The sequence below is a fragment of the Erinaceus europaeus genome, chromosome 4 (genome assembly GCF_950295315.1).
Source record: "Erinaceus europaeus chromosome 4, mEriEur2.1, whole genome shotgun sequence".
Classification (NCBI taxonomy): domain Eukaryota; kingdom Metazoa; phylum Chordata; class Mammalia; order Eulipotyphla; family Erinaceidae; genus Erinaceus; species Erinaceus europaeus.
In genome coordinates, this window is record NC_080165.1 from 85,776,665 (window position 1) to 85,792,971 (window position 16,307).

The 16,307-nt window shown below is 38.5% G+C and overlaps 1 protein-coding gene across 2 annotated transcripts in view; it reads right to left on the reverse strand.

The window, feature by feature from the left end:
• Nucleotides 1-13,616, reverse strand: part of PRIM2 (DNA primase subunit 2) — a 292,554-nt gene extending 278,938 nt beyond the window's left edge. For both annotated transcript variants that reach the window (XR_009549512.1, XM_007536606.3), the window contains exons 1-5: nucleotides 13,485-13,616; nucleotides 12,462-12,623; nucleotides 10,048-10,151; nucleotides 9,213-9,292; nucleotides 6,933-7,053 (exon numbers count right to left, since the gene is read on the reverse strand). Coding sequence is in view for 1 of the 2 variants with exons in the window: in XM_007536606.3 (XP_007536668.2) it covers nucleotides 6,933-7,053; nucleotides 9,213-9,292; nucleotides 10,048-10,151; nucleotides 12,462-12,615 (459 nt within the window). In the remaining variant the exon portion in view is untranslated. The remainder of the gene's footprint in view (nucleotides 1-6,932; nucleotides 7,054-9,212; nucleotides 9,293-10,047; nucleotides 10,152-12,461; nucleotides 12,624-13,484) is intronic.
• Nucleotides 13,617-16,307: the final 2,691 nt, after the last annotated feature.

Here is a 16,307-nt window from a genome sequence, read left to right on the forward strand (position 1 = left end):
ACATGCATGATTTTTACCACTCCTGGGCTGCTTTTTTTATTCAGCCAGAGAAAGAGAGAACAAGAGTGAGTGAGAGAGAAAAAGATATCACAGCACCAGAGCTTTCCCTGATGTGCCACGGTACTCTCATGAGGTACTGTGACTTGCACCTGGATCGCATGCATGACAAGGTGTATGCCCTACCCAATCTACTATCTCTTGTCCTGGATTTTGAATCTTCATGAGATACAAGACAGCCTTCATCTGAACTATTAAAAGTAATATTTTAGGGAGTCGGGCGGTAGCACAGGAAGTTAAGCGCCCCTGGCTCCCCACCTGCAGGGGAGTCGCTTCACAGGTGGTGAAGCAGGTCTGCAGGTGTCTATCTTTCTCTCCCCGCCTCTGCCTTCTCCTATTCTCTCCATTTCTCTGTTTTATCCAAAAACAACGACATCAATAACAACAATAATAACTAACAAAAAGCAACAAGGGCAACAAAGGGGAAACTAAATAAATAAATATTTTTTAAAAATTTAAATAATGTTTTAGTTCTTCTCTTGGACTTAAATATGTAAATAACCTGAATTTTTAATCTGGGATTTCTAAGGACAAGCAATGAATCAATATTGCTTTGTGTGGGAGCCCTTATGGGTCTCTCATTGCTGAGCTGATTGACAATCTTCTGTCACATTAAAGGTGAGTGGATAAGGTTAAACAGATTCTACTAATGCTTCTTCAGTTGACCAGCTAAGGAAAGGTCAGGATTTGACAACTGTCAGCCATACAGAAAGAGAGTTTGTGCTCTTGCAGTTCAGACTCTTGATAGCAGCATATAATTTATCTTGATTTGTTTAACCTCATTAAAAAAAGTAAAAACAATTTGATTTAAAATACCAGTAGATCTAATGGTGTTTATTGGATGCATTGGATCGACCTTCTCGTGGTGCATCCCGTGAGTACCCATTCATTGGGGAAACTGACGATCCTTCCTAGCCGACTGAATCCACATGGATCCCAGTCACTTTCAAAGCCAGCAACAAGCAGCTCCTGACAGCTTTCAACCTGACCTGTTGACTGGCTACGGAAGAAGGGCAAAAGCTAGATGAAGAAGAATTAGCATAGTACAGGATGACAGAAGCATGAAGGTGGGCATCCTAAGAGATGTTGGGAGTGCCCTGTCTGTCAAAGTATAAAAATGTCCCAAGTAGAACACAAAAGTCCCAGATCTTAGAACTATTCTCACTCATGACCTCCATATTTTCATCCACGAAAACTACATCCATTATGACAATCTGAAAACAAAATTTAAAAGAAGGCCCCATGACTCTACATTCTCCACAGCTTCTTTCTTACCTGATTCAGGCAATGACACCTATCACACAAAGATCACAAAATGCAGCCAATGCTGACAACTTTCCCCAACCCATGCTTCACCCTACATCTAAAATCATGGACATCACAGTACAAGCTTTAACAGTTGTCAAATGCAAACCAAATATTCCAAGTGAATATTTTCACTGAAGTGGGGGGAAAAAAAACCGACATGTTCTTAATAGTAAAATGACAAAAGCCAAAAAAGCCTAAAATAAAATAGGAAAAAACTATGGAATTCTAAGGGCAAGCTAATCAATAGCACCTGTAATAAAGTAACACCTCCCCACCCCAGAAGAGAGAAAAGTTCTCTGTCAGGAAGGTGATTACAATCACAGACATGACTCTGGCTGGGCCCTCCTCTTTCATTCTATCTTCCATGAAACCCAACCAGCTACAAACAATTAGGCCTTACATTCTGAAATGTATACAAAAACAAAATGGTTTTCACACTCTACACACGTTCACACACCACCAGAATCTGAGCTGTTATCCAATATGAATAAAACGGTTTCAAAAATCCAACTCTGTCCCCAAGTTATCACTGTAATTACTGAAGTCACTGAGGATTCTGGTTAAACATGACAGACTGAATACAGGCATTTATATCCAATATAAATCACCAAGGTTCACATGTGTATTCAAGAATCTAAACTATCAGGTCCAGGTGGTAGAAAGAGGGAAATATGGACAATGGACACCTACAGACCTGCTTCACCATTTATGAAGCACCCATCTAAGATGGAGAGCATGGGCTGGAACCTAGGTCCTTGTGCATGGTAAAACATGCATGCTTAACCAGGTGCACCACCACCCTCCCCCCCCCATTATAAATTTCTTAACACCATACTAGAAGGTGGGAGTGACAAAGCATACAACAGCAAAAAAAAAATCAGAAAAAAGGAGTTAAGCTTCTCAAAGGCAAATCTGGAAGCTAAAACGTAAAGCAATAATAGCTTCATAATTCCTTTTTTTTTTTTTTTTAACCAGAGCACTGCTCAGCTCTGGCTTATGATGGTGTAGGGGGCTGAACAATGGGACCTTAGAGCCTCAGGCATGAGAGTCTGTTTACATAACCATATGCTATCTCCCCCACCTACCTTCAAAATTCTTATGAGAAATCATATCCACCCTGGAACTGTATACCAAGGCAAATTTCACATAAGTGTAAGAGAACAAAGGCATTTTCACAACCCAGAACTCAAAAAGCTTTATCTGTGTTGCTATATAAAGATATACTTTCATATCTCCATATATGTCTGAAGGAAATGAAGATAGCCAAGCAAAAATGTGTGCACAAATAATAGCATTTCACATAAAATCAAAAATATAGAAACCACCCAATGTATATCAACTGTGGAGATGAAAAATAAAATACTATTGGAAAAGGAATGAAATACTGATACATGCAACACAAATAAAACCTTAAAATAGTATGCTAAGTGAAAACATCAGTAACGCACACACACAAATCCCACACATTAAATAACTGCACTATATAAAATGTCCAGAATAGGCAAATTCAAAGAGACAGAGTAGATTCACAGTTATCAAGGGATGAGACCAAAATGAAGAGCAACTTTTAATGGGTAAAGGCATCTTTTCTAGGGTAATAAAAATCTTCTAAATAGTGGTAAAGCTTGCACAATTCTGTGATTATAATAGAAATCAATGAATAGCACATTTTAAAAGGTTGAATTTCAAGGTATGTGAATTCTATCTCAATAAAGCTATTATAAAAATTACCTTATTACTTGTGACATAAATTACATATAAAGTTCTAAAAAGCCAAACTCATAGAAGCAGAGAACAGAATGATGGTCACCAGGGGCTGTGAAATGGAGCATTTGAAATGTTGGTTAAACAGGAGAAATCTCCAGCTATAAAAAGAATGTACTACAGGGAACTAATGTACAACACAGTGACTGTATTTAACAATGCTCCTGTATACTTGAAAGTTGCTATGAGAATAGATATCAGGGGTGAGGTGGTGGTGGTGTACCAAGCTAAGTGAACATATTATAGTGCACAAGGACATGGGTTCAAGACCCTGGTCCCCACCTGCTGGGTGAAAGCTTCATGAGTGAAGTATGGCTGCAGGTATCTGTCTCTATTTACCTCCCCCTCTCAATTTCTCTCTGCCTTTATGCAATAATAATAATAAAATGATTTTTTAAAAATTACATATTTTACGGGGCCAGGTGATAGCGGACTGGAATAAGTGCACATGGCACGAAGCACAAGGTCCGGCTTAAGGAGCTGGTTCCAGCCCCCAGCTCCTCACCTGCAGGGAAGTCACTTCACAAATGGCGAAGCAGGTCTGCAGGTATCTTTTTCTCCCCGTCTTCCCCTCCTCTCCCAATTTCTCTGTCCTACACAAAAACAACAGCAGCAATAACAATAACAACAAGGGCAACAAAAATGGGAGGAAAAAATGGCTTCCAGGAGCACTGGATTCATGGTAGAGCCACCAAGCCCCAGCAATAACCCTGGAGGCAAAAAAATAAAAATAAAAAACTTGTTTAATATATGACAAAGGCAACATGTCAGTCTAGTGGGGGAAAGGTTAAAAATAAATAAATAAATAAAGATTTAAAATGCTCTCAGGGAGTCGGGTGGTAGGGCAACGGGTTAAGCGCAGGTGGCACAAAGATCAAGGACCGGCATATGGATCCCGGTTCCAGCCCCCGGCTCCCCACTGCGGGGGAGTAGCTTCACAGGTGGTGAAGCAGGTATGCAGGTGTCTGTCTTTCTCTCCCCCACTCTGTCTTCCCCTCCTCTCTCCATTTCTCTCTGTCCTATCCAGCAACGACGACATCAATAACAGCAACAATAGCTACAACAATAAAAAAAAAAACAAGGGCAACAAAAGGGAATAAATAAATAAAATGCTCTCAACATAAAAACAAAAAAATGAAAGTTATATGAGATGAAGGATATGCTAACTAACCTTACTATAACTATTTCACAACATATGTGTATCAAATCATTACATGATGTACCTTAAACTTACATGATATCATATATCAATTATATCTCAATAAAGTCAGAGAGGAAAAAGATATAAGATGGTACTATTTAAATAAAGACTAAAAACAGGCAGAAATAATTTATGATATTAAGTCAGGATAATGAATACCTCAGGACTTTCAGGTGAAGGTAATGTTTGTTTTTTTAATTTTTATTTGTAAAATGGAAACACTGACAAGACCTTAGGATAAGAGGGGTACAATACCACACAATTCCCACCACCAGAACTCTGTATCCCATCCCCTCCCGATAGCTTTCCTATTCTTTATCCCTCTGGGAGTATGGACCCAGAGTCATGGGGTGCAGAAAGTGGAAGGTCTGGCTTCTGTAATTGCTTCCCCACTGAACATGGGAATTGGCAGATTGATCCATACTCCCAGTCTGTCTCTCCCTTGAAGTTACTATTTTATTTTTTTAATCAATAGTAATGTTCATTTTATGATATTTCATAGAACTATATATTTATGATTTACACATTTTTAAATATTGTAGTCCAATTTAAAAGACTTTATTAGGAGTGGAGAGATATTATAGCAGTAATGCACAGGACTTGCACAAAAGATCACAGGTTTACTTCCTGTTCCCACCAACAGCCATTGCTGAGTAGCGCTCTGGTCAAAAAGTTTTTAAACATTATCTTTAACTAAAAACTGATATTCAAAACATGCTGAGGGATTCTGGAACAGTATCTTCTCAAGGGCACTTTTTGTCTATGACCTAGTAAATTCTTCTGAGCATGAAAAGGTAAGTTAACTGTAAACAGTATTTACAATTACAGACTTCAGTAAGGATCAAAATTTAAATTCATACAAAAAATGCATACATAATATTTAGGTAAAATGGTCCTGGGCTTGACACTTTTATATGCCTATGAATATATTATTTACAAAAATTATAGAACTTTATGAAAAATGAGAAAAACTATGTAAAGTGCTTCCCTAGCATTCAGTAAAGACTAAATGTCTAATAATGTTTACTTCCCTTATGCAGTCTCTTTCCCTCAACTCAATAAACCAATACCGCTTTCTTGCTACAGATCTATATTCCACTTCTCAGGCAATATAATGTCTTTCTGGATATCTATACCAGCTTAGCATAAATCTACCTACAAGACAAATTCTATTTCTACCCACAATATATATCCCTTCTAAATATGTCCCAGACATATAATTACAGTATGCAAAACATTCAGATTTGTCTGCAAACATATGTTTGAAAACTATTCAGATGGGAGAGGGAGATGGCTATGTAGAAGACTTTCTTTTTTTAATATTTATTTATTCCCTTTGTTGCCCTTGTTGCTTTACTGATGTAGCCATTACTGTTGTTATTGATGTCATCATTGCTAGACAGGACATAGAGAAATGGAGAGAGGAGGGGAAGACAGAGGGGGAGAGAAAGATAAGACACCTGCAGACCTGCTTCACCGCTTATAAAGCGACTCCCCTGCAGGTGGGGAACCAGGAGCTCAAACAGGAATCCTTATGCCAGTCCCTGTGCTTTGCGCCACCTGCGTTTAACCTGCTGCACTACCACCTAACTTCCTGTAGAAGATTTTCATGCCTGAGGCCCTGAGGTCTCAGGTTCAATCCCCCACACCCCAGTAAGCCAGAGCTAAGCTACGCACTGATCTTTCTCTCACTCTTTCTATGTCTCTCATTGAAATAAAATAAAATAATTAAAATAAATAAAACTACTCAGGCATATTTGACTAACAACTGACTTTTATATTATCGGGAGTCAGGTGGTAGCACAGCGGTTAAGCGCACGAACCAAAGTAAGGATCCCGGTTAAAGACCCCGGTTACCCACCTGGAGGGGAGTTGCTTCACAGGTGGTGAAGCAGGTCTGCAGGTGTCTATCGTTCTCTTCCCCTCCTCTCTGCATTTCTCTGTCCTATCTAACAATGATAGGACATCAATAACAAGAACAATAATAACAAACAACAATATAAAAACAAGGGCAACAAAAGGGAAAATAAATAAGTATATTATCATCCTCTCTAAACTTCACTACTGGAACACTTCTCACTTCTATTTTCTTAGTTATTTTTATTTTACTAATAGTGGTGAGACAGAAAGTAAGAAAGAAATAAGGACACATACATCAATGTTTTACCACTTGTGAAACTTTCCTCTTGCAGGTAGGGAACAGAGACTTGAACCTGCATGCTCGTACCTGGTAAGATGCACTTTCTACCAGATGAACCACCACCTGGTACTCTCCTTAGTATATTTTTAATAAATTTTAGCTTTAACTTTTTGGTCTAGAATTTTTTTCAAGATAAAATTTTATAAATTAAGCTTTTTCATGCTTTTTTAAAATCACATATTTAATAAAAGAACTAAATGTGAAGTTTGGGTACAAAAGAGTCCTCTTCTAGTCACATTGTAACAAAACAAATTGATATTCTTTCTGGTAGGTACTTAAGAGAATGAAAAGAGAATAAATTCCACACATTAATACTAACACTTAAGGCAACAGGAAGGAATAAATGGTAAAGAAAATACATATACACACACACACACACATGTAAAACAAAAGTATACTTACAGCCTCAAAGTGCAAATGACTATCCTTTAAGAAATTTTGAATTTTGTCCTTAGGTAAAATATTAAATCGAAATCGAAGGAGATCCATTTCTTGTTGAATGAACCAACGTCTAAGATCTTCCCTGGAGTGGAAATAACAGAATAAGCAACAATGAAAAGTTTAATGATTGTAGAAGGTTCATTGATTATTAAATTCAAGAAAACCGGGGGGGGGGGGGGGGCGGGGAGGGGAGTAGATAGCATAATGGTTATGCAAAGAGACTCTCATGCCTAAAGCTCCAAAGTCCCAGGTTCATAAGCCAGAGCTGAGCAGTGCTCAGGTAAATACATATATACATACATACCTGACTTTCCTGGGCAGACACCTCACTAATGTGTACTGAAACCCCACCTTCCCAGAGCCCTACTCCACTAGGAAAAGATGGAAACAGGCTGGGCGTATGGATCGACCTGTCAACACCCATGTCCACCTGAGAAGCAATTACAGAAGCCACATCCCCCACCTTCTGCACCCCATGAAGATTTTTGCTCCATACTCCCACAGGGATAAAAAATGAGGAAGCTTCCAGGGAAGGGTATGGGATATGGCATGCTGGTGGTGAGAGTTGTGTGAATTGTGCCCCTCTTATCCCATAATCTTGTCTATCAGTTTAAAGCACTAATAATAATTTAAGAGAGAGAGAAAAACTGAAAAGTAAGAAAACACAAAGCAGAACTTGAACTGGGTTTGGTGTATTGCACCAAAGTAAAGACTCTGAGGTGGGGGGGAGGGTTCAGGTCCTGGAACATGATGGCAGAGAAGGACCTAGAAAGGGTTGAATTATGTAGAAAACTGAGAAATGTTACACATGTTCAAACTACTGTACTTTAGAGTTGACTGTAAACCATTAACCCCCCCAATAAAGAAAAAAATAAATAATAAAAAAAACCTTACTTTCCTGGACAGATGACCTCACCAATGTGTCATAGAACACTACCTCCCTTCGAACCCCGGCTTCCCACCTGCAGGGGAGTCGCTTCACAGGCAGTGAAGCAGGTCTGCAGGTGTCTATCTTTCTCTCCTCCTCTCTGTCTTCCCCTCCTCTCTCCATTTCTTTCTGTCCTATCCAACAATGACAACAACAATAATAACTACAACAATAAAACAACAAGGGCAACAAAAGGGAATAAATAAAATAAAATAAATATTTAAAAAAAAAAAAAAAAAAAGAACACTACCTCCCCAGAGCCCTACTGCACTGGGAAAAGATGGAAATAGGCTAGGGGTATGAATCAACCTGTCAACACCCATGTCCAGAAGAGCCCTACTCCACCAGAAAAAGATGGAAATAGGTTGGGGATATGGATCAACCTGTCAACACCCATGTCCAGAAGAAGCAATTAAAGAAGCCAGACCTTCTACCTTCTGCAGCCCATAAAGATCTTTTGCGCCATACTACCAGAATAGGGAACCTTCTAATGGAGGGGATGGGACATGGAACTCCAGTGGTGGGAATTGAGTGGAATTGTACCCCTCCTAGCCCACAATCTTGTCAATCATTATTAAATCACTAATAAATTAATAAATAAAATGATTTTTTAAATATCTGGTCTAATTGGAACTAGCCCGGATAGTTTAATTCCTAAACACCTATGCCAAATTCAAGTATATATTTGCTACAAAACTTCTTAAAATCACCTTTACCCTGCAAGAAAAAATACCATCAAAATTTCCTCGACTCTGAAAATCAATGAATAGGATGAGAAGGGAGGTGGGGGAATAAGTAGAAGAGTCTGTAGTGCAGTGGAACTGGAACTATGGTTGTGGGTATGTGAGCCATATGTACGTGTTTGTGAGTATGATAATATACTAAAGTCTTCTAATATTGTAAATCAATATAAAATCAATTATAAAGATCCCTGCAAGTTGACATAACTGTGACTAACTCTGTGAGATCTAGAAATAAATTACAATAGAAAATAAAAACTTGCTAATAAAAAAATTCTTCTAATGAAAGCCCTTCCATATTTAAATTCCAAAAGGAGGATTTTTCCTATAAATTGATGTATTTCAACACACAAGATTTGCAAATGGAAATGTTTTTTCATTTTTGGGGGGGAAGGAGTACACAGTTTATTGCAAACAATTTACTGCATCAGTATTCACTCCATGAACCACTGGTTTCTGATGTTTAGTCTGAGTTTTCCTTTGTTCATTATAATACATGCCAGTTTTCTATGTACCTCCCCACTTATAACTCAATATATCAAATTTAACAATCTGAATAAAATGTATACTCACGATTGACAATATGCTAGGCGCAAAATAAAATGAGAAATATGATCCCTCCTTCTTGGTTCATATTCATCTTCTAAATTTTCCTTAAAAATAACAATACATAAAGTAAATGCACTGAAATGGTAAGAGGTATAAAGATATACTGAGTCAGCATAAGCCAGTGGTGATACGAAAGTTTTAAAAACACAAATTTTGTATGCTTTCCAGCATACATATCATTTCATATCATTACCTTATATACTTACATATCATTTTATATGCTATACTTCAGTCAACAGTCAGGTAAAACTAAGAACTGAACAAATCTCAACAAAATCTTTAAGTCTGAATTCCTCTATTTTAACTCTGTCACTTATCCTCTTAATTTTCCTCTTTATTCCACCTACACCCATGATAGTCTCTACTTCATCCATACTTCTTACATCAACTTTCAATTACCTGGCAAACCTAGATTATAAATAAATTACAGCTACATTCTGCAATATAATCCCAAAATGCTGAGAGAACCTCTGGAAAAAAATATACATATACTGAGAATTTGGAATATTAAAAATTCATAGACTCTAACCTTTACTGAATATTTACCCACCCAAGGAATCCTTATCCAAGTACAAAATAATGAAAAACAAACACAAACCTTGAGAACTTAAGAGGTAACAAATGCTTCGAGTCTATATTACAATCATCTTAGTACATGGCAATCACCTCTAGGAGAACCTAGTTACCATCAGAAATTTTATACTGTATTAGTTGTCATATAAGTTCTATACATAATTCAGGACTTTTCTCACTTTATATCAAGCAAATGAATACATACAAACCCCTCTTATTTACTTACTCTATAGGAAAACTTGAGCTTTCGAATCTCAGCCTCCAGTTTTGTCTGGTATTGCTCTGTTCCTTTCACATAACTTACACCAAGATTTTCAACTGCTTTCAGCACTTTAAAAAAAAAAAGTTAAAAAGAAAATAAATACAAGATAACTTTTTAACTAAATGAGACAAAAATCTATGAAAAACAACTCCATAATTATATTGAAAAGATGTCAAGTTATAACAGTTTTACTTTTTATAAGTACACTATATAGTCTATGCTTATAAGAGAATAATCTCCATCCATCTGCAAAAGTCTATAAATCCCCACAGCAAATTCTAATAGCAGGGATTATCGAACAAGAGAAAAGAAGGCATGATGGGTCATCACTGCTATGCTAAGTCATTGTTATTAAGAAACAGAGTTGTCAATGCAAAAAAAAAAAGATTAAACATTTCTTGGTTTTCATCCTTTAACTGTAGCTGTCAGTTGGACTGTCAGTTTTGTTTATTTTTCATTTACTTAGCATAAATTAAACAGAAAGACAGCCATTCCTTTCCTGATGAAGCTCAACAAACTCAATGGTGAAGAAAAGGACTCAATGGTCATATAAACGAACCATCTTCAATATTTATACACCCTGTTCCTACAGCTCCTTCCTCTGTGCAATTCATCCAACAAGCATTTTTTTTTTTAATTCAAGAATGAAAAACTTCTAAAATGTCTCTTGAATGTAAACTCAGGGTCCCAGAGGTACTTCGTTATTAAGGCATTCAAAACCAACTATTATCCCTTCAATTCTGCTCTTCATCACCCATCCACAACCAGAATTTTTTTTATATTTATTTATTTATTTATTTATTCCCTTTTGTTGTCCTTGTTGTTTTATACAACCAGAATTTCTATCCACCATATCATTAAAGTTAAAATTTAAGTCCTTTATCTTTATTCTTTCATCCAACAAATTGGTACTAAGCACCTCATTTTCTGTACTAGAACTTCTCACACTATTCCTCTAAAAAATTATTATAACAGCATCTCACCTCTCCTTCAGAGTTCCCAACAAGAATGTTCTGAAACAAACTGTCAAGACCGTGCTATTATTTCAGTTTCATTTCATTGCTAACTCATCTTTTTCTTTCACCCACACAGAGGATAAACATGCTCCTGGTACAGTTACATTCTTACACCCAAGATTATACAACTAGCTTAACACAAAAGACCCTTGGGTTATTCATACTTTTTCATGCAACCTGAACTTTTCACTGTTCTATCAGATATGACATTCTCATACCTCAAAGCCTATATATATATATATATATATATATATGGGAAGGCTTTGTATATTTATCTTTTAATTATATACATTTGGTCTATTAAGCAGGAATAAAGACCAACTGGGATAAAACATACTGTATATCTGTGCTCTTGACTGTAAAATCTGCATAATGGTTTCTATAAATGTTTTATATGAATCTTTACTAAGTAACTCTCAATCATTATATAATACTGCAAAAATAATCTATAATGTATTTGCTTAATAAAAGTTGTCAAACTTTCCCTGGGGAAAAAACACACACACACACACATATATATATATCAGCTTCAGGGGCTGGGGCTGTCACTGGCAGAGCAGATACTTTGTATATTTAAAGCCCTGAGTTTAACCTGTTGCAAGCAGAGGGGGAGGGGGGATCCCCTGGGGGAGACCGTGCATTAGTAGTATTTAAGACTTGATGCAAATGGCCCCAGTTCAACCTCCAGAATCACTAGTAACCAGTGTTGAATGATACTCTGATCAAAGTAAAAACACATACAAGCACAGCTTGAAGGTAAAAATTGTTCTTCGCTTCAAAAATCAAATATGCACTGAACAGTAAACAAACGAACAGCAAACCATCTGTAACATATCCTCACTATGTGCAGCATAAAGAAAGCCATCTTCAGCGCTTCCCTAAGAATATGAAGTGTTCAAGAGTATGTAAATCTGGGAGTCAGGCGGTAGCGCAGTGGAGCACAGCCTACGTAAGGATCCGGATTCGAGCCCCCAGCTCCCCACCTACAGGGAATTCGCTTCACAGGCGGTGAAGAAGGTCTACAGGTGTCTTTCTCTAACCCTCTCTTGTCTTCCCCTCCTCTCTCCATTTCTCTCTGTCCTATCCAACGACGACGACAATAAAATAATAAGGGCAACAAACGGGAATAAATAAATACTTAAAAAAAAAAAAAAGAATATGTGCTGTAGTCCGGGAGGTGGCGCAGTGATAAAGCTTTCGATTCTCAAGCATGAGGTCCTGAGTTTGATCCCCAGCAGCACATGTGCCAGAGTGATGTCTGGTTCTTTCTCTCCCCTCCTATCTTCCTCATTAATAAATAAAATCTTTAAAAAAAATAGTTAAAAAAAAGAATATGTAGATCCTAATTCCAATATCACTCACATTTAAGTCTATCAACAGCCAAGGTTTCAAACTCCATCAAAGATATATTTTCAGAAGGAGGCTTCAAATAAAACTGAAGACTGTGTGGGTAGCAAGAATTCCTCAGGTCACCTGCCAACTTCAGTTTCCTCCGCTTTCCACCAGAAAACTGCATCTTGTAACCTATAAAAGATTCACATGATGTAGAATAAAGTCGTGAAGCCGAAGAAACAACAAAATAATTCCATACACACACACAAAACAAAAACGAACCTGTAGCTGAAAGGTACTGACTGAATGCTAGCAGTGGTTACTTCTGAGTGATGTCTCCAGATAGGTTTTCTACAACACACCTGTAAACATTTTGGAAAGGGGCGGGACAGAGATAGGGTGCTAAGTATGTGCAGGTGTGGTCAGTAACTCCCACCAAGATTAAATTCAGGTGATGTGGCCTGCTCACTACAGGTCTGTGTACCACCGCTACGTTGTCTCTACAGTTCCAAGAGTTCAAGATGAGGTTTTTATAAAGGCTGCAATCCTGATCTCAGAGAAAAGTTTTAGGTCAGGCAGAGATTTAATGAAAGCGGTCACTTAGAAACTATTGTATTTACTGTCGAATGTAAAACATTAATTCCCCAATAAAGAAATTAAGAAAGAAAAAAAGAAAGCAGTTACTACCTTTTAACCCTGGTAAACAGAAAAACTGTCTTGAATCTCATCTTTCAGAACTTCGTGTAGGTTTCTTACAAAAATCTACAAGTTTCTTTTTTATATTTTTTATTTATTTATTTTTAAAGACAGAAAAATACAGAAAGCTACAGAGCACTGCTAAACGCCAGCTGAGAATGGTGCTGGGGATTGAACCTGGGACTTTTGTGAGCTTCAGGCATGCAAGTCTTTTGCATAACCATTATACTATCTCCCCAGCCCTACAAATTTCTTTAAAACATTTCCAACCCCATCTTCCCCCCTACCAGCCTCTTCCCGACTCACTGCCGTCTCCTCCCCAACCAACCAACACCCAACACTCAAATCAATACTTACGCTGCTACCAACGCCAGCAAAGAAACCTCACTGGCAGTCCTAAATCCGCGGGAACTTCTATTTGAAGCTCCACCAAAAGTGGACAAGTTCAATAGCTGAGAGCAGCCTTTCCCCAATGGCGGGAGATTTCATTTCACGCCGGAAGCGGAAGTGACTAGCCCCAAAGGCCCACCCCCAGGCTCCACCCGCCTATCACAGGTCTCGAGCATGCTCAGTAGGCGTAACTGAAAACAGGCTATTTCCTTCTCTTTGCCCGTTTGATTTTTTTTTTTTTTTTTAACCTAAGTACTGTTGTTTCCGAATTTTAAGACACCCCTCCTATATGTGGAGTCTGTCGCTTTTGGTTGTTGAAACTGGAGCTCGAGTGCACGGGGCAAAAATTTCTACACTCCGATGAGTGCGCCAGCATAACTTAGTCTGCGGACACTAACAGATTCCAAAATTTAAAGACAGTGTGACACTTAAATCCAGAAAGCTGGCATTTTCTTGCATCCTGCCCACTACTCCTTTTTCCTATGTCAGAGACACTAGCAGGTAGATCGTATCCTCTACCCCAACCCCCCCGTCTTACAGACGAGAAAAAGATCTTCCAAACGTACAATAAATCGTTTTTCTATTAACTGACAAGTCCCCACACGAACAGATTGTCAGTTCTCTCCCACCTTATCCGCACAAATGCGAGAGCATAGTGAGCACGCACCCAGTAAGGGAGCTGAATGTTCTGTACTAAGTAAACAAATGCACGCACACAGGCATTGGAAGTGATAAGACTGGGGTGGGGGTGGGGTGGGGCATAGGGTCAAAGAAGTCAAAGGACTCTGAGGAGAATGTGGGTCCCAGAAGACAAGACTTGTGGAAGGGGGCTTCAGAGCCACAATAGTGATGGGAATGCGAATCCTAGAGGTTTCCACAGCTGAAATGAAACTTCATTTATGACCTCTAGAGGGCGTAGCCTGCTCACAAAAGTGGCTGTAGAAGCTAGTCCTAGAAGGTTAAAAAAAAAGTAAATGTTCATTCTTAGAAATGCACATATTCTGAAACAATATCAAGCTTCAAAACATCTATTCAGCATGATCCAACCTATGCATGGCACTGATTAGGTACCAAGATCATTTTTCATCCATGCTTCTTACTACAAGAATGCAGCTCTCTGCAATCCCTGTCTAATGTGCACAAATCCTTGTCTTGTTTGAGGAAAACATCTGTTGCAATCAGCATTTTAAGTACAAGATAGCCTCTCTGAGCTTTACCTGTTTTGTGTAACGTTTCTTGACTTTATCCTCAATCTAGTCTTAAATGTCCCTACATTTATATTTAAATAACGGTGCTCCTTTCCCTGCACTATTTCCACTGATGTCTATTGAGTATTTTTTGAGCAGCTTTTTTTAAAAGTTTACAGCAAATATAAAAACGTTATGTTAGTAACAACTAAGACACGGTTATATATAGGAACCCTTGAGGTTAAGGAGACAGCTCATTTAGGAGGACACCTGCTTTGTCAGGCATACCAGGTTGGAACCCCCAGGAAACCACACTATTGATAGCAGAGTACTAAGCAAAACTTCAGTATTATGGCGTCTTTTTCTCTATATATAAAAAGTCAGTGGCAGCCAGGCAGTGGTGCAGCGGGTTAAGCGCACATGGTGCGAAGCTCAAGGACCCTGGTTCTACCTGGCTCTCCACCTGCAGGGGGGTCACTTCACAGGCAGTGAAGTAGGTTTGCAGGTGTCTTTCTCTTCCCCTCTCTGTCTTCTCCTCCTCTCTTGATTTCTCTCTGTCCTATCCAACAACAACAGAAATAACAACAAGGGCAAAGACAACAAAATGGGGAGAAAAAATAGCCTCCAGGAACAGTGGATTTGTTGTGCAGGCACCAAGCCCCAGCAATAACCCTTGAGGCAAAAAAAACAAAAAGTCAGAATTGTGAATCCCCAGCTACAACAAAATAAAAGAAACAAAAACAGTAAAACAGGAGCACTTGATGGTATTATAAAAGATATACTTTCTCTCTCTCTCTCTCTCTCTCTCTAGCACAACCATTATGCTATTTCCCCAACCTGAAAGTTTGGATTTTGCTACCAGGTTTATAGCTGGTGATTGGTGCTTGCAGGACTCCTCTTTAGCAGCCTTTTCTCTTCTTGCTTTCTTTTTCCCTTTCTTGCTTTCTTTTTCTCTTTCTTTTTTTCTTTGGAGGGTGAGAGGAGAGACACCTTTAACTGCTCATGAATTGCCCATACACACACACACACACACACACACACACGCACACGCACACGCACACACACACACACACGTAGGAACTGGGGATATGAGCTTGCATCCTCAAACATGGTAGCTTGTGCACTATATATACACTGCAAACTGCCACTAGGCCCCTAAACGTTCCATTTTAATCATTTAATAAACACGTGAAGGTTTTACCAAGTATGGCTCCAAGATTTTATGGCTTTCTACCTATGCCTACCTTCTAGCTTATTCTCTGAACTACAAGCTCTTCCCCAAAGGGGATTCCGCACATTCCTACTTTATGTCTCTATGACGATCTCACCACTTCAGGAGCCCTAGCCTCTCCCTCCTGTTAGAGTCCTACCTATCCTTCAGTAGTCAAGAGTTCCCTTCCTCCAACCTATTGAGCCTTTACTTGTGCCACCTGGGTCATGCCCCTCCCCCACTGCATTCTATAATTCCTATATAATTTCTTCTCTAGTTATATTTCTCTTCTACACAGGTCAACAATTTTTGGGGAGTATGAACTACTGGCAGAACTTCATGAATTTACTACTCAGAAAATTATACCTACACAACAGTTCTGTACAGTATTTC